At 42.0% G+C, this 21,431-nt stretch overlaps 4 protein-coding genes and 1 long non-coding RNA gene across 5 annotated transcripts; 3 read left to right on the top strand and 2 right to left on the bottom strand.

Moving 5' to 3' along the window:
• The first annotated feature begins 249 nt into the window (after nucleotides 1–249).
• Vps25 (vacuolar protein sorting 25) lies at nucleotides 250–3,229 on the top strand. Its single transcript, XM_076810319.1, has 5 exons — nucleotides 250–639; nucleotides 916–1,061; nucleotides 1,165–1,383; nucleotides 1,470–1,615; nucleotides 2,462–3,229. Exons 1-4 carry the CDS (start codon nucleotides 590–592, stop codon nucleotides 1,580–1,582), a joined length of 528 nt encoding a protein of 175 aa, XP_076666434.1. The 5' UTR covers nucleotides 250–589; the 3' UTR covers nucleotides 1,583–1,615; nucleotides 2,462–3,229.
• Nucleotides 1,715–7,325, bottom strand: Eaat1 (Excitatory amino acid transporter 1). The gene is made up of 10 exons (XM_076810315.1): nucleotides 7,119–7,325; nucleotides 4,818–5,094; nucleotides 4,114–4,297; nucleotides 3,986–4,028; nucleotides 3,572–3,611; nucleotides 3,302–3,488; nucleotides 2,995–3,228; nucleotides 2,717–2,908; nucleotides 2,504–2,638; nucleotides 1,715–2,417 (listed from the first exon to the last, which is right to left on the bottom strand). The coding sequence occupies exons 2-10, from the start codon at nucleotides 5,071–5,073 to the stop codon at nucleotides 2,270–2,272; spliced, it is 1,419 nt and encodes a 472-aa protein (XP_076666430.1). The 5' UTR covers nucleotides 5,074–5,094; nucleotides 7,119–7,325; the 3' UTR covers nucleotides 1,715–2,269.
• A 365-nt stretch (nucleotides 7,326–7,690) lies between these two features.
• Nucleotides 7,691–8,910, top strand: LOC143368017 (uncharacterized). The gene is made up of 2 exons (XR_013085122.1): nucleotides 7,691–7,920; nucleotides 7,998–8,910. It is a non-coding gene; the product is annotated as an uncharacterized LOC143368017 (long non-coding RNA).
• Cks30a (Cyclin-dependent kinase subunit 30A) lies at nucleotides 8,475–10,610 on the bottom strand. The gene is made up of 3 exons (XM_076810321.1): nucleotides 10,417–10,610; nucleotides 9,570–9,697; nucleotides 8,475–9,406 (listed from the first exon to the last, which is right to left on the bottom strand). The coding sequence occupies exons 1-3, from the start codon at nucleotides 10,470–10,472 to the stop codon at nucleotides 9,342–9,344; spliced, it is 249 nt and encodes an 82-aa protein (XP_076666436.1). The 5' UTR covers nucleotides 10,473–10,610; the 3' UTR covers nucleotides 8,475–9,341.
• A 148-nt stretch (nucleotides 10,611–10,758) lies between these two features.
• Nucleotides 10,759–20,290, top strand: Cactin (cactin, spliceosome C complex subunit). The gene is made up of 13 exons (XM_076810322.1): nucleotides 10,759–11,093; nucleotides 11,167–12,014; nucleotides 12,096–12,272; nucleotides 12,344–12,554; nucleotides 12,640–13,145; nucleotides 15,263–15,279; nucleotides 15,344–15,777; nucleotides 15,851–16,325; nucleotides 17,128–17,244; nucleotides 18,143–18,232; nucleotides 18,412–18,678; nucleotides 18,980–19,151; nucleotides 19,680–20,290. Exons 1-13 carry the CDS (start codon nucleotides 10,951–10,953, stop codon nucleotides 19,841–19,843), a joined length of 3,621 nt encoding a protein of 1,206 aa, XP_076666437.1. The 5' UTR covers nucleotides 10,759–10,950; the 3' UTR covers nucleotides 19,844–20,290.
• Nucleotides 20,291–21,431: the final 1,141 nt, after the last annotated feature.

Below are 21,431 nucleotides of genomic sequence, written 5' to 3'. Positions count from 1 at the left end.
TCTAACCATTTCCCAAAACTGGGGGTGCCTTCCGTTTCGCGCGTTGAGTGCATAGACTGCATAGTTAGTCGCGCATGCGTATTTGTCTCTTTACGTACGCTTTGAAATACGTACCTGCGCGCTACATTGGAATCATTCGAGTAATACATATCGAGCGTTACTGACGTCAGTCTATAATTTTACTACAATGACAACAAATACAGAGCAATGTGTGAATACATAATGTACTTTTAAAACGTGTATCGAATTTTAATAAAAGTGTTCTCAGTCAAGAGTTATGATGATTTTAAGAAATGGGTCTCATATTCGGCTACTTAATCGCTCGTGCACAAAATTACATTGGATGATGGGTCTATCCTCTACTTTGTCGATGGTTTCGTTTCCCATCTCTGACATTTAACTTTGAATTTAATCATTTATTTTTCAGCCTATTTTTAATGCTATCAGCTATATAATTTTCTACGTAAACGAATTCTCTTGTAGCTTCATAAAAGCAAATACAAATATCGAAAAGGCGTAATAATTGATAGTAACATGATTCATTGGGCATTCTGGACACATTGATCAATATTGTTGAATATTGTTAGCAATGGCAGAGATCGAGTGGCCGTGGCAATATAGTTTTCCTCCTTTTTTTACGTGAGTGTCAAGGGGTTACAGTAATCACATATGCTAGATTATAATTTAACCATAATTTTTATATTTCAATATCTTAGCATCCGAAAGAAAATCTCTGTAAAAAATCATAACGATAATACTAATATAAGTACACAATAACAAGTATTGAGGTTAAATAACTCATGGATAAAGTAGGGCTATACACGAATCCCTTAAATAATGTCATATAACACTTCTCAAATATTAAATGCTTATCGAATATAATTTGTTTGTTTCATCATCTATACACTTCTCCAGTCTCCAACCTCACACGGATACTAAAGCTAAACAAATAGCAGCATGGAAAAGTTTAATTTTGGAATATTATCGTGTGACGAAGCAGTCTGTTATAGATATACGAGAAGTACATTCGAGCCCATTATTTAACAACACTGCAATCAATCGTATCCTTTGTAAAAAAGAGAATTGGCAACTGAAACTAGGAATCTAATAACTGTGAATGTTAATGGCTTTATCGGCAACATTACTCCTTAATCTATATAATAGGAAAGTTGCCATCGGATGTTGTTTTATTAATATTGGAAGAATTAGGAAAATCAGGGAATGGAAGCCCGTTAGATAAATCTAGACAACGATGGTTGGTTTATTGGCACACTTTGGAAGAATGGGGTGAAATTATTTATAATTGGGCACAGGAGAATGGATTTATCGGATCTGTGTGTACTTTGTTCGAATTAACGCAAGGGGAAGATACAGTTGATCAAGGTACGCGCTCCGAGTTGCTTATTTTTATTTAATATAGGTTTAACAAAATTTTGTTCTTGTTTGTAGTCATTACATTGTCTTTTTAGAATTCTATGGGCTTGATACTTTGATCTTAATCAAAGCACTTAAAACACTAGAAGCGAACAAGAAAGCAGAATTGATTTTATCTGACGATAGTCAAGGTGTTAAGTTTTTTTAAACACATAACTGCACAGAAAGCTACTTAAGAAATGTAAGTATCATGTGTAGCTATTATTGAGCGATATGCTTGTATCAACGAGGTTTTAAACGAGTTGATAAGTTGAATTATGGGCAAAGTTTAATCGTAAAATGGATTAAAAAAGTACATTTATAAATATGTTTATAAGTGATTACCTCTTATAACTTATATTAATAAGACTGTATAATAAATACTATATATGTACAGAAATGAAATATGCAGAAACAGAACAGTATTGAGTATAATTTTTATAGTTGCCGCATTTAATAAATATATGGAATCTTTTATTATGAATTATGTAATACTTTGATTTTATCTATAAGAAGGCTGGAATAAAACGGTGCAAGAAACGAAGACAAACGGATAAAATGCATTGGACATATTTGTGATGGTTAAAATGGACGAAGATTAAAGTTTTTAAAGTACACTAGCGCTCAACCTTTTCGCTTTAAATCTCTATATAAGTATCTTGCTAATAACAGCATTTAGAAATTATATAAATACATATAGATTACCAAATAAAATTAGATTTGCGCCCAGCATGAGTATACGTTAGTACAATTAATTGACTACGCAGTATACAGAAAAAGAAATGATGAACACAGTAAAATTGTGTTTAATCAATATCATGGCAAAATTGTGGTAAGAAGAAAGACGAGCATAACATTATGCTTCCGTTTTCCTTACTCTGGCTAGTTCGATCGATTCTTCCGGGATATTTGCAGCTGCTTCGAGTTCTTTCTTGCTCATATGTTCAACAACATACGCTCCAAGTGCGTCGCATATAACATTTACCGTTGTTCGGAAACGGTCCCTGCAAATGGATTGAACAGTAATTACAAATACTTTATTTGGTAGCGCTCGCAACTGGTGGAAGTCTGCAAAAGCAGCGGTACTTACAACAGCCAGTCTACTGCGATAATAAGCGTTACATCTTCAGCGGGGAGGCCTACAGTGTCCAAGACCATGACCATTGTAACGAGGCCAGCTTGTGGAATACCAGCAGCCCCTATACTTGCCGCAGTAGCTGTTATACTGTATAAAAAGTATCACAATTAGAGACATCACGTTTTTAACACTATTCCTAAATAATTCTATACCTCGACAACTTACCTAACACCGATAACCCTACTGAGAGTCATCGGGACTCTTCTGACTTGAGCTATAAAAATTGCGGCAACAGCCTCGTACAATGCAGTTCCATCCATATTAATGGTGGCACCGATTGGAACGACGAATCTTGTAACTCTAGGATCTACGCCAATATTATCTAAGCACTGTATCGTCACTGGCAAAGTGGCCGTGCTACATTCGTAAACATATAGTTTTCGTAAGCTTTAAGTGTATCGTGATCCTTAATGGATAAGTCATATGCATCGTGTACAATTCACCTCGACGAAGTACCAAATGCAGTGGCCAAGACTTGGCTCATTTTTCCAATAAGTTTAAACGGCAGTTCTCTGGTACAGATGAAAAATATGACGGAAAGGGTTCCGCATCCGTGAATAGTCAGACCCAGCAACACCGTGATGAAATATAAACCCAACTGCCCAACGATAGCGCCGAGATCTTCGATTTCCAAAAGCTTTGAAGTAACAAGGAAAAGTACGCCGATTGGAGAGATCCTATAATGAAGAGGAACGTTAGAACAGAAATCACATGGAGACTCGTTAAATAACGTGGCTTTCAATTGTATACCATATAACCCATTTAGTGATGAGCATTGATGCTTCGGCTAAGGTGTCGAAGAAAGTTAGAAGAGGTTTCCCAAGTTCTCCCATTTTACTGACAGCTATTCCAAAGACAATTCCAAACACGACTAAACCTAACGTATTTGTACCATCGCCATACTGATGAGATATATCCCAGTCCTGTATATTCTTTGCTGAAATTACGAAATAGGATTACTTTTACACGATCGTCATTAATGTAGCAATGGTCGACAAGGACTGAAATTCAAACGCTTACCTAATGTTGCATTTTTAGGCTCTACTAATATTGTACGATACTGAAATGGAATAACAATTTAAGTGATCATAGTAAACTACTATGAATGTAAGATTATAGTACGTAGGGATGGGTTTCTCGACGCGTCGAAACCTCGAAATCCGAGAAAGTTTCGAGAATTCGAAACTTTGCGCATTTACATTTTTCGTGATTCGAAAGCCAGACAAGAAAAACCATAAAATCAATGAATAAAGAATCGTTCGCAGCGTGCCCCGAGGATTTGTGTATTGTTATATTTTTCTTGGTGTTTTGAGATTTATGCAAAAATGTTATCAACTTGAGTTCTTAAAGCAGGATATTCCACTTATAAAACAGAATCAGCATTTCAATTTTCGAGAGTTTCGAACCCACCCATAATATTACATATATACGTACTTGAGCAATGCAAGCTTGTACAAGATTCGGAGGGAACACATTTCTGAAAGCCAAACATATAGAATTTCGTGAGAAAGGATGATCAATAATTCATTACAGCAGAGGAACATATATATTTATAAATATACCTGATTAAATCTAACAGTGTATCTACAGTTGTAACATTTCTAGGTGTCTTTGTATCAATTGTTGCAAGTCCACCTTCAGAGTGGAACTCTCCAGGTCTGATAATTAAGACCAATATTATGCCAAGAATCACAGCAGATATCGTCGTCGACGCATAATAATAAATCGACCTTATACCGATTTTTCCTGTAAACAAAATATATATCCACATATATTCTACTGCCATCGCTAACACATATATATTCGCGTTACTTAAGTATTACATTTTATTATGCTAATATTGCTAATTCTATAAAAAAAGGCACAAAGATTCATGGGCGGCTGGCAAAGTCGTCCTTATCGCGACGCAGAAGAGCCGCTTGCTATGTATGTCACGCTGATTCTTGATATTCAAACAAGAACGAACAATCCCGATCGGCAGACACTCGTTCCGAAAGAGATAGAACCCCGCCGACTGCCATTAATCATCGCGGCACCAACGCGTGCAAATCGGTAATTCGAAAATATGCCTAGACGCTGACAACTCGTTATCTGAATAATTCGCGTCGGGAAGTCGAATCATTCCAGAAAATACTGGTAATCTAAGTTCTGTCAAAGCACCGCCGCGTAAACAAGTCTGCACGCCTACGCAATTTGTTCGCCAGAAGTAATCAGGATTCCTGCGATGTTCCCGGCTAAGCAGGCGTATACATATTTATTACTTTACCGGACAAGCTCAGATCTAATCCGCCGATCGCGCTGATAATGCTAGACACGATCAGAGGTAAAATCAGCGCCTTTAGCATTCGGAGGAAAAGGTCTCCTGGGAACTGGATGTACATGATCTCGCGCTTCGTCCATGGCTCGTCTCTGGAGTTCCGTAGAATGAACCCAAGAATAACACCGGCTATGACACCGAGCACCGTCAGCATTGTCAACATATTCTCCGACATGAAATTCTTGAATCTCTTTGGGTGCGCCATGTCGCCGCCGTTTATTTTGTCCTGGAAAGAAAATAGAATTAGGGTCTCTGTGTACATCGCTCTGGCCCTCTCCGATGACGCGAATTCAAATTCTCCTAATGGAGCGTCGAGAATCTTGCGATTCGCAGAAAATCGTTGCGTAAACTTTTCCTCCCGATATGATAACGACCCGTTGCCTCGAGGAAGATTGTGAAATAATAAATTACATATATAGCCTGGGGAGTCGTCACTGTAATAATTTCATTATCTTTTTGTGTCGGCCAGTCGAATCACGCGTCATTCATATACGATTGTGGACGGTATTAAAATATTTACACATGTTGTACATGGAGGGCTATGATAAGATCGGCGTGCGGGTGTCAAGTCCAAAGAAGCGAATCGATTAGTATCGGTCACCATAAAGATTCGTCCGCAATTAGTATACATAAATAACCTGATTAATTACACTAATGAGGATCTCCAGGCGAAAGACGGTGGTGAATGGTGCCCAATTGCAACAATTACGTTGCTCACTTTGCACGAATATTGCGGCATTAAAGTTCGTGTCGATCGCCGAAATGTTCGAAAAGGTTTCTGCGATTTTCGTGACGTGTTCTTGGTCTCGCCAAACGGATTTCGTGTTGGAATGCGTGTAACTACAGAAAATATAGTTATTATCCACATAATTGCAAAAGCAGGCAGGAAAAACAATCTGAATGGTATGTATCTTGCGGGACTCATTGGTCTCGCATTCTAATCGACAATGGCACGGTGCATAATATAAATGTATTATATAACACAATGTAACGATGAAATATTCATAGATGTTAATTGTTTGTTTGGACACCGTCCGTAACAACCGTCGCACGTGTTTCCGTTCATCATCTTGCTCAATTAGCGCGAGAATAGTATATGGTGTTAAATTCAGCGCTGCTTCCTAATTTAAACAACATCCGGCGCAAAAATACTTCAGAAACCGGTACTATGAAAATGGCATTCTGTGGACCGTCGATGTTGGTTAGATAAGGGAAAATAGCCCAGAAGTATTTGCGCGATAAACGCGTTCGATTTATTGGTAATGAATTATCGGAATAAATCGGCGACTTGCGGCGTAGAATAAACATCATGGCAAATATCCTTACCCATGCTATGTGTATCTCGAAGAAACTGGTATTAACCGGTTCGAACTGTCCTGGAAATCTGGCTATCGTTTCTTCCGCCCACAAAATTATACACCGCAGAAAAATTTATCATTGGCCTTGTCCAGGCGCGAAATGGTTTTTAGTAGCGATTCGATTCCGTGAAAGGAAGACAGTATAGGGGGGCGTGCAAATCGATTGCAATCGACGATCTTTATGTTACCATCGTTTTTATTGCGGCGCGATTGCAGGACCTGACTTACAGATGCCTCTCCGCGAGGGCAAATGAAAGTAGAGTTAAATAAGAGGCAGCCAAACACACGTGCCCCTCCTGTCCAGACCGTCGACAGCAAAAGTATTCCGCTTGATTAAGAACGCCCAGAATCTTGAACATTCTTACGGCGTTTCGGTTACTCATTCGATCAAGAACTTACGATTCCTCGTTATGCTAACAAAGCAACGTAATAGACTGCCCTATTGTCACAGATGCAGTTTTCCTTGGAGAGAACCTCGATTCTACGAGAACTTTGAGCAGTTTGAATTTCTCTCTCGTGCCTGCATTTGTTGGCACCCAATCAACGCGAGATACGCAGTCCGTTATACCGTTTCGTTTGTCTATTCTTGCCACCGCCAATAATGAATACACAATAAGAAAACTGGTAATAGGGCCCCGCGGTAAAAGAGCAGAATTATCGACGGGGCAAGAACGGGAAGGCGACGGCAGATGATCTTATTTACCCTCCGATATACATCGTCCCTTATCAACGTCCAGTCAATTAGAACTACGTCGGAAGGATAACCGACGCGGAACAATCACTTTTCCGCGGAACTGTGTATCGAACACACCCTTATCCTCGTACAGTTTAATTCATGCATTCGCGAAAGATGGAATTCGCGCGTGATTGATTACAGAAGAAGTCAGCTTACCTGTTGCTGCGGATGTATTCACGATTGACTGGCGACAGATGAACCTTCCTGTGCAACGATGCGATTCCCTCTCGATCGAGTCACGTCGTACACGCGTGCCGATCGTCGCGATCGGGATGCTGGACACGTCCCGTTTCGGTATAAGCGATCGCGAAAAGTCGTTGTTCCCGCGAACGCGATCGTCGTACTGTCGGCAATGTCGACGTGCTCCGTTCTCGTGGAGTGCCGGCTTGCCCATGAGAACGGAGCCCTTCGTCGCGTGGATACGACACGTGAACACGTGTGCGTCAGAGATCAACCTATCTCCTTCTCTCTCCGTCAGCCTTCCTCGAATATCATTCTGCCTCTCTGTGCCCCCTTTCACCGAACTCTCTCCTCGCGCGTAATTTTTTTTTCCTTTACCTTTACACATGTAGTCGAAGATCCTACATAACAATGTGCGCGTATTTGCCGCGCGCGCACGCGCCACATATACGCGGTTTCGTAAACGAAATTTACGCGTGTAAATTCGTTTACGAAATCCACCCGGCGGCGCTCGGTTAGCACGCATTCGAAACTTGAATGAAATGCTTATACCATATACGGCGGCCACTTCGGCAAACGGCGTATCCGTATATCTTTATATCGTAATCGTTACAAAATAACGGCCGCCTTCATCAAAAAGCTATTGATAAAAGCACGCGCTGTATCGTTCGGTATATCATGGACAGATTGAAATGAACGCGTTATTGTTTGAATTAGATTAGAATTATTTAAATTTTTCTCGATGTACGAACGATATCTATGGACAATGGCTTTGATGGTTAGTGGCTGGATGGTATTCAACATTACTTTTTTCTAATTTTAATAAATTTTGCTGATTACTTATTTCCTTGTTAGAAGCTGCTGGTAACGAAATTATGTAATAAAAGCGAAACGAACTGTGTACGCAACATACGTCAGTCTATAAACGATGATTTAATTAATGTACAATTTGCAAAAATTGGTGTGAGAATTACTTGACCGCTAGGGACAATGTTTGTATAATTGGATTGAGGTCAGTCACGTGGTTGCTTTAATTATTCGGGACCGTCTGCCCCCTCTCTTCTCTCTATGCATATTTGGCTGAATTTGCTTCGGTCAGTTTGTCGCGCGAGAATAAAATGAAGAAACACATGAATGTTCCTGGGATCAACGCGGTTTTGTTACTCTTACGCGGTTTACGCTCGATGTGTCTCCAGTTCCCTCCGCCCTATCTAATCATATAAATCAATTAATTCCTTTTATATAATTTGACAACGTAATCTTAAACAATTACAGTACCGGCGAAGAAGCACGTGGAAGTACTATAAAACGATAAATAAAATAGGCACAAACTATTTTAGTCACAAACATTTATTTAATAATTGACACTACGTACTTATTCATTAAACATAAATCAAAGTCAACTAATACTAAGACATACGAAAGTTTTTTTTTTAGGAATACTGATAAAATAATGTCGCGAAAATTATAATTAGAGAGCAGAGTCTGAATGAAGTCACTCGTAAAACAAATGTAACGCATAATGTAATGCTGATTAATGTAAAAATCTTATGGCAAGGTACACAATAAACGCAAAATTTAACGCTTAACTAACAGTTAATGGGATCTCGAATGAATATCTATATCGTTAATGAACTTAGAACTTAACGTCATACTCCTCCTTAACGTATCATTCTTGTTAAACATAAGGAATGATTACTCTAAGTGTAGCATTAAAGTATACCTTAATAATAAATAAAGATCAGCACGTTTGTGCAAGGCACTGTAATCACAAAGTCACGAGGATTTTTCTTACTCAAGAAGTTCACGACGGAGTGGCCGGTTCCGCTCCCGAACTCTGATTTTCAGAAAACAACTAGAATATTTCAATGTCTCTATTACACTGAATGAAATACCAAGTTGTTATGGCAATTCCAGAATTACGAACTATGTAAATGGCAGCTAAGAACTAAGATGCTCTATAGACATATATACAGAATACTTTGCTTCTATGAATAACTCATTAACGAATGTTGCAGCGAAGAATTTGGAAGCGAACAGTTCTCGTATCTTCTAGGCTTGGTGGATTTTGAAACGCGCCCGGTATATAATTGTTTCTGGTATCGATTGGATTTTGAAGCCGACAAGATGGTTTGCTACGATGGTCAACGTTTTCAATGAAATATTAACAATGATCTGAAGCATATTATTACAGAGATGTTAAAGATATTGATTCTCCGGTGGCGGAGTTGTTATTTTCCGCTTGAACAGCAGAATGTGAGGTTCTGAAACATACGATTAGTTTTAATTTAAAATATCCCTTTGAATTAAACTTTGAAAGATGGTTTTAATTATAGCACACTCTTCGAGAAACACGTTTCAACTAGACGAATGGAACACGAGAGCAGAATTTGAATAACTTCGAAGGAGTTACAGAAGTTGGCATACCTGGCTTGTGAATCATGTAATGTACCCATCCTTGACTTTGTTGGATGCCAATGGCCCTCCATTCTTGTTCAGAGAGTAGATGAGTACTCGGGACTAACTTCACCATTTCCTTTGGCAGTACCACGTGTCTGGTACAACAGAATACATGTTTAGACTGTCAACAACCGAATACCCATTTCAAACTTTTTGTACCATCATCCAAAATGAGGACTTTCATGTTTGAATTTGAAACTATGTAATAACATTTATGTGGAGGATTTAAGGGGATATATTTCGAAACTTAAATAGAGCCATAGAATTATGTCTGTATTTAGCATTATTCAGCACTATCTCCCATTTATTCTTTATTGCATGGTTAGTGTTAGGATGCTGCAAACCACGTACTCTCGATATAATCTCTCGATCGTAATGTGCAACAGGATTAACAGGAAACTTCATGTTTGAATTACTTTCAGATTAGCGTATCACAGAAAGAGATCGATTGTATCATGCCAGTTAGGATTGAATAGGTTAGCAAAGAACACAAAAGAGTGTGTTAGACGGCCATTTAAATGGTATGTTACGCCCATTGAGCTCTAAATATACCATGTCTATATATATTTAGAGCTCAATGGTTACGTCTGTGACCAAAAATTAAACAAAGAAGTTACAAATGAAACGTGTGAAATACGTTGGAATTAATTTCTCGTTAGCGGAAGATTGCTTGCTAGGACCATTGGCGAAATATCCAGATGAGCATCTGTTTGAAAAGTGATGCATACACATCTATGGGAACGGTACAAAATGGCACAACACGAAAATCGAAATCTAAATGGAACATTCGACGTCGCCGTTAATTTCTACCAACCTGTATTCGTATTTGTCGTCGTAGTACTTGCCGGAGTAGTAGATTTTGTGCGCCATCGTCGTTCACTAAACTTAATTAATCAAAAACTTGAGAAACCAATCGTATATATTCGGTAAACGCGACAAAAATCGCCCATGAACTTTCGAAAACCTTCCTCCTCCAACGCATGCTCTCCAATTTGAAAGTTTAACGGATGTAGCGTCAGGAGGAGTGGAGGGAAAGTACTCGCTAGTCGTTAACGGTCAGTTTAAAATGATTCCCACGCAAAACAGAAGCGGGGGAAAATGTAACTTTCATAAATTTATTATTCCCTTCCGAGGATATTTAAATATTCCATGTCCATTCTGTCGAATTATTTTATTAAACATAAACGGAAATTGGCACGTAGTAAACCGGAATCAGCTGTCGAAAACTCAACAATGGCGGACGTTTGGACGTTATTGCGTCGAGCATTCCCTTTGTGAGGTTAAATGTCATAACAGTAAAGTTAGTATATTATAAAATACATTGTCCGAGGAAGTAGTTACAATAATAATGGAGAAGTACTCTCACAGAAGAGATAAGTATTCTCATAAACACTCTAGTTCTAATGAAAAGTACAAGAAATCCAGGCACAGAGATTCCTCTGAATCCCGCGATGCTCGTAAAAAGCCTTCAAAACACAAGAGCAAAAAGAGGTGAGTGATCGCAAATATCTCTGGGATTGCGATTTAATTATTCGTTATCACAGAAACACTTGCTTCGTTTTAGATCACCCTCGTCCTCCTCGTCGTCATCGGTGACTTCGAATTCAAGCAAATCTAGTAGCTCGTCCGATTCTTCATCGGATTCTACAAAACTGTTAGAGAAACTGCAGAAGCAACGTCAGAAGCAAATCGAGGAAAGAAAACGTCAGAAGGAATTAATGAAAGCTACAGAGACACCGGAAGAAAAGAGGCTGCGCCGTTTAAAGAAGAAGGAAGCTAAAGAACGCAAGCGTAAAGAAAGAATGGGATGGGATAACGATTACTTGCATTACACGAATACGGATAATCCGTTTGGCGATGGGAATTTGTTGTCCACGTTCGTGTGGTCTAAGAAACTTGAGAAAGAAGGTCTGCTCGGCGTTAGTAGAGAAGAATTAGAAGTTAGAAATAGGCATAAACAGGAGGAGAATAAACGGGAGCTGGAGAAAGTTAAGAAAAGGAGGCAGGAAAGGGAATTAGAAAGGCAGCAGAGGGAAGAGGAAATGACGATGTTACAAAGAGGAAAAGAAGCTGCCCAATTGGAACAGTGGGCAAGACAGGAGGATCAGTTTCACTTGGAACAAGCAAGGTTGAGATCTCGGATCAGGATACAAGATGGTCGCGCAAAACCGATCGATCTGCTCGCAAAATATATTAGCGCGGAGGAAGAAGTCGATGCTGTAGAAATGCACGAGCCGTATACATATTTACGTGGACTGCACGTAAAGGATTTAGAAGATCTTATCGAGGATATCAAAGTGTACAAAGAATTGGAGCGTGGCAAAAATTTGGATTACTGGAATGATATTACTGTAATCGTTGAAGATGAATTACACAAGTTGAGGAAGTTAGAAAGATCGGAGTACGAAGTTGGTAAGTAATTAATGATCGCAAATGTATAAAAAGCACGATGCGGTTATTTTTTGCAGGATGCTAATGGATGTATTATTTTAGCTGTGGGTCGGAGAGAAGGAATACACGAATCAGTAGCTAAAGATGTAACTGCCATTTTCAAAGGAAAGACAGCGGCGCAACTGGAAGCATTGCAGTTACAAATTGAAGCAAAAATTACAGGAAAACCTGAAGGTGTTGACATAGGCTATTGGGAAAGCCTTCTATCTCAATTAAAGGGTAAACTTTAGAGACTATCCATGCGCGCATTGCTACTATACACATTTACATCAACCGTTCATTCTCCTCAGCGCACATGGCGAGAGCTCGGCTAAGAGATCGACACCAAGAAAACTTGCGCAAGAAGCTGGAAGTCTTGATCGCTGAACAGGGTGTAGCAAGAACGGAAAATGAAGCTGAGAGCTCACAAGCGCAAGCTGAGGCTGCCGATGAACAGTCGGAAAAACCAGACGAACCATCTAGCAATGCGGTTGTGGAAAAAAGCGAAGAGAGTCAGTCAGAGTACGTTTCCATTTCGATACATGCTTACATTTACCATCAAAGGATAACGAACATGTTTAAGTACATCTGTTTTATGCATTTGCAGTGATGATCAAGAAGTGACCAATGCGGCCGACGACCTTTTGTCAGAGTCTTTCTGTGAATACGAATCGGGAGGGTATTCTCCAAAGTATATACCTTACTCGCAACTTGAGCCAGGAACGATAGTTACATTGGAGGAGGATGACAATCAACGGTTAGAATATGCGAGAAACCAAGTGCTCAGTACTGGGCGAAAGATTCAGAACGTAATGACCGCAGAGGAACAAGCGATGCACAGAGAAGCCCGTAAAAATATGGGTTCCGACGAGGCACAATTTAGTGTCGAATCGTCCTTAGAAGCGCAGATCTATTTATGGTCTGATAAGTACAGACCGCGAAAGCCGAGATACTTCAATCGGGTGCATACTGGTTTTGAATGGAATAAATACAATCAAACGCATTACGACATGGATAATCCACCGCCAAAGATTGTTCAAGGGTACAAGTTTAACATATTTTATCCTGATCTCATAGACAAAAACACAACCCCGGAGTATTTTTTGGTAAGACGCAGCTTTTAACGACTTTTGTGTTATACGCAACGATCGTTAAGAAATTGATTGCTAACGAACATTTTGTAATTACCAGACACCCTGTGCCGACAACAAAGACTTCGCTATCCTTCGATTTCACGCTGGACCACCTTACGAAGACATTGCATTTAAAATCGTCAACAGGGAATGGGAATACTCGTATAAACGTGGATTTAGATGCCAATTCCATAACAACATTTTTCAGCTGTGGTTTCATTTCAAACGCTACCGTTATCGCCGATAGTGTTCTGCTATTATGTACACCATACATACATTTCTGTAAATATTCTTATAAATGTGCGGATTATTTAATTTTTATAGTAACTGTTTCATCGGAACAGCGATATTTTAAATGACGTATATGAATAAAATTGCGCAAACGCATAAAACTGTTTCGCCGTCTAAAACATACCCACAGGTTTCGGAGTAAGTATCGCGCGATATTTTCGAATTGAAACCGTTTTGCAACAAGGAAGTACTTCCGACGTGTTACTCTACCGCCTGCATAATTCAGTAAGGGATTCGATAAGGTCAGAATGCAGCGAATATAAAATCGAAGACCAGGAGCGCGGTAGGTAAATATGTCAGTGCAATGGATAAAGTGTAAATCAATGAAAGTAATAATATTCGAAGTGATTGCCGAAAAATCTCGTCATGGCAGTATTGTTTCGGGTGCAATTTATTTATTATCGAAGTACTCGGATACGTCCGAGTACCCCGTGGTAGTAGTCCGTGGCACGGTGCCCCCACCCATTCAAAATAATGTAATGCCTTCTTACATGCTTACGCGCGATGACGGGAACGAACACAAACCAGCCGCCGATATGGTTGTTTAATAGTAGTCGCTGGATCGATTCCCCTGGCCACCTGTATTCTTCGCACAGTCAACCACAATGGGAAAGGTAAAAGCTATATGTAGCCAATGGCAAGGTAAACCGAGGCTCAGTGCACCGGGTGTTTCGCTGACAAAGGGCTACGCGTTTAAAACCGCATTTCTTCTTCAAACTCGCGCACAATTCAAATCGATACGACGTAGTTTCTCGATCGAAATGATCGAGACACGCGTTCTTTCGCGTGAGCCAGTATTTTTATCCATTGTTAGAAGATATAAATAGATCTCACCTGCACCTTACCTAGTGTTTGCGGAAGGAAAGCGCGTATGTGTGTAAATCTCTCGTTCGAGAGATTCGCGATTTTGCATGCGTGGTGTCATCGTCCCTAATAATAATTAGCGTATCGCGTATTTATTGGTTATGATCCAGTCGATCATTTAGAAACGGTGAAAATGTATCCGTGACGTGGTGGTTGTTGCAAATATTGTGCGTTAATTTACATCTTTCAAATATCATCGAGTGAAACCAGTAAATGTCGAAAGAAATTACGGAACGAATGAAGTGCATACGAACGTTCTGAAGGGAGCCAAATTCAGCGAGCTGTCAATGGGAATTGGTACGACTCGGAAGTGCTCGGAAGCTAATAAACGGAAATCTATTCATCGCGATAACCATAAATTTTGCCGAATCGACGATTCCCACTAACAATCGATCGAAGGGACGATGAAATTTGAGCGTGTCTAATTACAGTCGGCCGTTTGATGTTTCGTTTCGGCAGACGATAAATCCTATCCGTGCGAAAAGCCACATATTATGAAACCATCGAAACGCGAGTATTCCAAAGTAAACAGTTTGTGTCGTTTATCCTGTTGGATTCCGCAAGTTCCAAGTGGCAAACTGTTGCAATCACGGGATCCGCAGCGGAAGTCATGAAATGGAAAAAGAGGCCTACAGAGTTCCTGTCCGAGAAGACGTTTCTGGTGATCAAGGATGATGCGGGTATGTTGACAAGTAAGTAAACAACACCCGCGCAGTACTCTTTCATAGCGACGAGCAAAATCGTCACAACAGAAGTTATCCATTTTAACATCATATACTTCCTTCGTTACAACGAAAGCTTTGGTTCTCGTACCGGCCAATTAAAATTCGACCTGCGCACCCGTTCCGCGCCTCTGTTCAAAGTGACGAATATTCAAAATCAAACGTATCGTTGTCCCCGCGAGCTTAACTAGTTAAAATTGAATTAGAAGAGGGGAAGCAGCGGGTAAAATCGAAGACGCCGGACATGGGCACCTGGCCGCCGAAGATGAAACGCGATGTAACCATCTACGAGGACCTAGAGCGACCGAAGACCGCGAATCTGGAAAAGCCGAGCATCCTGGACCCGGAGCTGGTCGACAAGCTAGACATGTCCCTGCTGAGCAAGGAGCTCCTCAGCGACTCCATGACGCGGTTCCGTCACTCGAAAACAATTAGCGGGGGAGCGTCGTCGTTCCCGTCGTCGTCAAGGTACCGGCGAGACGTCATCGCGGCCGAACGACGACAACAACAACAGAGCCCCGGAGCGACGAACGGCGGGGCGACGTGGAGCAACGGTTCCACCACGGTACGCCACAAGCGACGGAGCTTCGAGCAGCTCCTGGACACGAGGCTCGGCCACATCGACGTCACCGCGGAATCGCCTAGGATGCAGAAGCAGGCGCGCATCGCGGGCCAGGATGCCCCGGCGACGAAGAAGGGCCCCGACGGTAGGAGGCTGGACGACAATAACAATAGGTTCGTGGCTATTTTCATTTTCGGATTTATGAGCTTGCGAATTCGGATAAAACGTAACACGGCAATCAATTAGAAACGGAGCGACGGGTAACAAGGTTCCCTCCCTGGCCACGCTGAGGAAGAAGACCTCGCGACCGACCATACAAAGCGACCTGGAGGTATTCACAGCATCGTCGGCGAAGAGTGCCCCGGAGCCCTGTAAAAGTTGCGGGAAGCCGGATCAGCCGGAACGGTTTCACAGTCACCCGAAGGGTAGCCAGAGGGCGAAAGAGAACCCCGCGAATTCGAAGTCGAAGACAACGGTGCCGAAGTCTATTCAGAAGCCCGTCGCTTTAAATTTCCGCAGCGACAGGAGCAAGAACAGGTCCGAGGAGATGGTCGTTCAGGAGGGGAAGGCTAAGTCGAGTGGCTCTCAAGAGAGGCTTAGTCCGTCGCGCAGACCATCCTCGGCGCCTACCAAGAAAGGGCCAAGGACGATCACTTGTTACATATGCGGGCGGGAATTTGGCACCGCCAGCTTTCCCATTCACGAGCCCAGATGCATGCAAGTAAGTTCTTCGCCAACGATGCGCCGATTCTGCTAGCGTTTCGCACGATCATCTTGGATGACCTTGGGCGACCTTGACCGACAGACGACAAGTAAAGGGATACGGGGGTGGCTCTCGGTTATAATTTTAACAATATTTCCGCGAGCCTCGTTGCACGCCACTGGGCAGAATAATTGACGTCAGATAGCTTCCCATTGAACTTGAACTGTATTATTCATACGTCGGATGGTATTGGACGTGATGCATTAATATTATTGAATGTCTCTGCCTGGAGGCACGTAATACGTCAAGGCCCTTCGTAAAATCGATACGTATATATGTACGCGCGGCGTAATTTGCTGGATCTGTTATCAGGAACATTTATATACTATACCACGTGAACTGACACCCCGTGGCTGTCTCACCTATAGGTGAGCTTATACGAGCTGCGATCAGTGCTATGCACTTCGCGCGTGAGTCGCGGTTTCTACGTGTATGAGTGGTTCGATTGCATCCGTACGCGACCTCGACTTTCCATATTTCCACTTATGCGCCACTCGCGAGCGAGCAGTAATTGTGCCTCGCGTACATGTATGTGTTTCAATAACGTTCGTTGAGCCGTTCTACTATGGCTCGCTGTGCAAGTTCATTTTCAGTATCAAGTTTATGCAATTCCATCCCGCGTTCTCTTATCTCTTCCTTCTTCCATTCAAATTTTCCAAGGGCCACTGTTAGCTTCGCGCTTACTTCTGTGTCTTCGAGATCCCCATTGGCAATGCACGAAGCGTACCTGTTAGACTTTAACGGACTGTTGTCGTCGTAGAAATGGGAACGAGAGAATAATTCTTTACCCGTGAACCAAAGACGCCCGACACCTCAACGGCCCGACGTTACGATCGATCATTCGGAATGGAATACAGCTGCATGGGAAGAAAGCCAGGTATTTCATTTAAACGTCTCTTCAGGCATGCAAATTGCGCCTATAGCCCTTGATAGCCGAGGGCAGCTTTCTTCTTATCTTTGAGGAATACTGCGCTCGCTACGAACAATCGCATTATCGTATTTATCGATGTGGACGAACGTATTCCAATTAGCGCGGAGTGAGTCATTCTGGCAAGTTCAACAGAGCAGACGAGGATCTCTATTAGGCGGTGATGTAATGCAATTAAGTCACTGGCGGATTCCATTTTCAACAGTGCAGACTGGAGTCTAATATGTGCATTTGGCATTCGTAACATCGAGTGTAATTAATTGCCTACTGGCAATAAATTGAAGATTCAAAATTCTCTCCGTGGGATTGCATTTGATAGGTGCAAGCCTGTCGAATCGATTAGTAGATATCGTATGAGGTTGCGAGCCCTTCCACGCGTAATGGTAACGTGACTCGTCGAAGCTCACCCTTCCACGCGTCGTATGCAAACGAAGGAATTGCAAATAGGAATAACAAGCAGGAGCCGTTTATTAGGTCTCTGGTTCCACATGGAGAACACGTCACGCACTATAATCCACTAGCCCTCTCGTGTTCAAGGTGCTGCCCTACATTTATCGCACGGCCTTTGCTTTCCGAGAGTGGTGGCATGCTTGATCTAAAAAAACTCGGAACCGCATTGCGACTCATTAAGTTCGAGATTAAACTTTCTTTTTCCCGCGGATTCTTTCCATAGACTCGTCACCCACGACCGGTGAACTGAGGTCAAAGTGGCCGACTCTGCTCAAGCTTCAAATCCTCAGCAGTCATATATCTAATTAAAATAAATACAGTTCACCTCGGTAATCGAGGATCAACTCATAATCCAGGTACAGGGGAATCTAACGTTTCTAAATCTCACATTTTTCAGGCGCAATTGGTCCCGTGTTTCAAATGCGGAAGGACGTTTCTACCGGAGCGCCTGCCGATACATCAGAAGAGTTGCAAAGCTTCGCCAAAGGTGATAGTGCTTCGTGAGATCTATAGCTTCAAATACAGTAGCCTGCCGATTTAGTCTAGTAAATCATTTCTACCGCATTCGTTTGATCGACAGTGCCGTCAATTGATATCTAAGCAAGTAGCGCTATTCTGTGCTCTTCTCGTAGAGTAATACGTATTCCTTTTGTCCACAATCGATAGAGTCCTGACTCACAATCAGAGAAGTCAGAAAATCCTCTTTCGGAGAAATCATTGAGCACATCGCGAGTGGGGCCGCCTACGGTCCCTTGCCAGAGTTGCGGCAGAAACTTTGGCACGAAGAGTATCAAGATACACGAGCCTCAATGCATCAAGCGGTCCCAAATCGAGAATGACAAGGAACCGGCTCATGAGCGAAGAAAGACGTTGAACAGCCAACAAAAATTAGAAACATCGAGCGCGCAAGATCTTTTGACCAGCCCAACGGGGGTGAGTGGTGTTGGAAGGCACGCTTATATCATCCACTTTACATAAATCGTTATCTTTGGTCTATACTTTTGAGAAATACTCGCTGTGTACAAGCTATTAATATTCGTGTATCTAAATATTCTAAATTGTTCGCGCGAGGTCGTTGACGATCGCACTATTGTACGCGTCGGAGGGCGATATAAATTTTGTGCAGAAGAAAAATCAACGTGAATCGTTATGTGCAATAAACATCTGTCGTTCATGCTTGAGTGTTGTCAATGGGAGGGTGCAGGATCAGTGATTCGGAGGCAATTGGTTTTAGGAGACTCAGCAGAAGAGGACGGTCACGTGCTACATATGCGGTAGAGACTTCGGATCTACAAGTGTAGCTATTCACGAGCCACAGTGTTTGAAAAAGTGGCACGCGGAGAACGACAAATTGCCACCGAGTCAGAGGAGGAACGAACCGCAGAAACCTGAAGTGATCTATACTCGTAAGTCGATATCTTTAAAAAGAAAGAAAGAATGAAACAAGCCCGACCGGAGGAGCGCCTTTGTGTGGTAATATACGCGTGATATCAAGCATCGGACAATTCCAGCGAAGCGGCTTAATTGATGTCAGGAGTTGAACAACCTCGTTGATCGATTTACTCGAATACTTTCATTCGGCATACTTCTGCTTTAAAAGCGCGAGTAAGAATGTTCTGTTCTTCCTTTACATTTATAATCCATGCTGATCCTGTTGATCTTCTATCGCCGGGGTAGCCAGAATGGGATCGTTGTGCAAGGAAATTAAGTATCAGTCGCGTGTCCTCGCGGTCAAACGATGAACTTAAGGTCAGCGTAATTATATCGATCGGAGGGCATCATTGCAGACAGGAAGCGACATATGTATAGCCGAGCCGTATCAAATACTTGAGATAATCTTTATCGATCTAGACAAAGTGACATTGTGATCGGCGATTGATAATTGTTCAATGAGTTGTGCGAAACCACTTGTTCTCATGCAAATTTGTGAACAGGTGACCCAGAAACAGGAAGCGCGGCTCAAGTCGACACGACGGCGATGGCCGAGGCCAGCTGGAAGTCGCATTTGAGGCAACTGATCCCGTGCAAGCATTGCGGAAGGACTTTTAATCCTGATCGCGTAAACATCCACGAACGGAGCTGCAAGGGGAACCATTGAAATTCCATTTATTCAATACAATTAGTGGATCGCGCCCGATGACGATGAAGGGAATAGCGTGATCTTTATATCTTTCTATCCTATAGATACAAATGCAAGTGCACATGTATACATATATATCAGATTAATATTTGTCCTTTTTATTTTCAAGAATCTATGTAATCTGATAGCAGCAAGATATCTTAACACGATATGTACATAGTATACGGTTGTACTGTACATTGCACTCCAGGGTATCTCTAAGAATAAGTGTTTTACGAGGAAACGCACAATCGTTACTATTTGCATAGTCTCTGCGTAATTAATGTCTTTTGTACACGCGCCCTATGTATAGTAGATATAGAGTCGTGAATGTCGAATAACATAGTATTTTGTATGAATACGTATCATCGAATGGAGAACAAGAACGTAAAGTTCAGCGATAAATATATCTATATCTAACCAGTGTCCTTTTCGTAACCTTTTAACTTTATCTCAGCCGTACCCACCCTCTTCGCCTCCCTTCCTCCTTGCAAGTCGAAACCGATAGTTTCCATGTTAAGTGAGATCATCCACGAGAGTGAAACTATGGTTTACGATAAAAAGTAAGAGCAAAAGAAGGGGAGGTATAAATTCTTTTGCTTATTATCTTTGGAGGTCATTGAGTCTAGCAGATAAGGTAGAGGATCGGAAAAGAGGAGTGCGTTTCGTCCCGGGTCTGTGGAGTTCCGTGGAGAGGTGAGCGTGGCCCGCTGCTTGTAGTGATCCTCTATGTAGGGAGTGATCGGTATAACCGCAGCCATTTTGGAGCAAAACCGGAAATAACATAACCTAAACGTGTATATATCTCTTTCAATCCGTATTTCTCTCTCTTTCTATCCGTATTTCTCTCTCTTTGTGTCAGTATTTCTGTCTCTTTCTATCAGTATTTTTGTCTCTTTCTTTTTTACAGTTTCTTGCTCTCTCTACTTCCGGTTTAAACCCCGATTGCGTCGACCAATAGAAAACGCGGAACACATTTTCCGATCACTACCTAGAGGATCACTAGCTGCTTGTGCCGTAGAGAGGCGAGGCGTGGCTGCTGCTCAGAGCCTGTTGAGAGAGAGAGAGAGGCCGAACGTCATGTTGCTCGGAGTTCGTAGAGAGAGATGTTGCCGTGTTCACATCACGTCGGGATCACCACTTATTCGGATCTGTAACATCCGCGGTTCGCGTCAGCGCGAGAAGGGAAATTGTCCGAATGCTTTAAAATAAAGAGGATTGAGAAAACAATTTCAACGTGTATTTTTCTCCCACACCAAATGTAACACACAGTAGGTATAATGAGAGGTACAGAAGGACATCGGGAACGATTCAAGACCGCGTAGGTCGCGTGACACAAGTCGCGGTAATCGGACGATTTACAAAAGACGCTCGCGCTTTCGAGCCGAAGCATAATGCCCACGGTTGGAGATGCTGCGAGCGTGAAGGCGCTTGTCCGTGAGGTACAGGCAGAGCGCTCTGGCAGCGCGGTGGCGAGACCGCCACATATCTCAATTTGAACGGTACAGATGGCAGCACCACATGCAACAGTTGCCACAATACGGCACCACTACAGATTAACGGGATT

The sequence above is a fragment of the Andrena cerasifolii genome, chromosome 4, assembly GCF_050908995.1.
Source record: "Andrena cerasifolii isolate SP2316 chromosome 4, iyAndCera1_principal, whole genome shotgun sequence".
NCBI lineage: Eukaryota > Metazoa > Arthropoda > Insecta > Hymenoptera > Andrenidae > Andrena > Andrena cerasifolii.
Note: the sequence above shows the minus strand (reverse complement) of the source record. Positions and strands in the feature narration are given on the sequence as shown.

Excerpts from the sequence above, each read along its gene's own strand:
- Vps25 (XM_076810319.1), top strand. The coding sequence starts at position 590 with ATGGCAGAGATCGAGTGGCCGTGGCAATATAGTTTTCCTCCTTTTTTT. Across the intron at positions 1,062-1,164 it reads TAACAACACTGCAATCAATC|GAAAGTTGCCATCGGATGTT; the intron begins GTATCCTTTGTA and ends TCTATATAATAG. Across the intron at positions 1,384-1,469 it reads GGAAGATACAGTTGATCAAG|AATTCTATGGGCTTGATACT; the intron begins GTACGCGCTCCG and ends TTGTCTTTTTAG.
- Eaat1 (XM_076810315.1), bottom strand. The coding sequence starts at position 5,073 with ATGGCGCACCCAAAGAGATTCAAGAATTTCATGTCGGAGAATATGTTG. Across the intron at positions 4,029-4,113 it reads ACACTGTTAGATTTAATCAG|AAATGTGTTCCCTCCGAATC; the intron begins GTATATTTATAA and ends TTTGGCTTTCAG. Across the intron at positions 2,639-2,716 it reads AGTAGGGTTATCGGTGTTAG|TATAACAGCTACTGCGGCAA; the intron begins GTAAGTTGTCGA and ends CTTTTTATACAG.
- Cks30a (XM_076810321.1), bottom strand. The coding sequence starts at position 10,472 with ATGGCGCACAAAATCTACTACTCCGGCAAGTACTACGACGACAAATAC. Across the intron at positions 9,698-10,416 it reads GACGACAAATACGAATACAG|ACACGTGGTACTGCCAAAGG; the intron begins GTTGGTAGAAAT and ends CTGTTGTACCAG. Across the intron at positions 9,407-9,569 it reads TTACATGATTCACAAGCCAG|AACCTCACATTCTGCTGTTC; the intron begins GTATGCCAACTT and ends CGTATGTTTCAG.
- Cactin (XM_076810322.1), top strand. The coding sequence starts at position 10,951 with ATGGAGAAGTACTCTCACAGAAGAGATAAGTATTCTCATAAACACTCT. Across the intron at positions 11,094-11,166 it reads AAACACAAGAGCAAAAAGAG|ATCACCCTCGTCCTCCTCGT; the intron begins GTGAGTGATCGC and ends GCTTCGTTTTAG. Across the intron at positions 12,015-12,095 it reads AAGATCGGAGTACGAAGTTG|CTGTGGGTCGGAGAGAAGGA; the intron begins GTAAGTAATTAA and ends GTATTATTTTAG.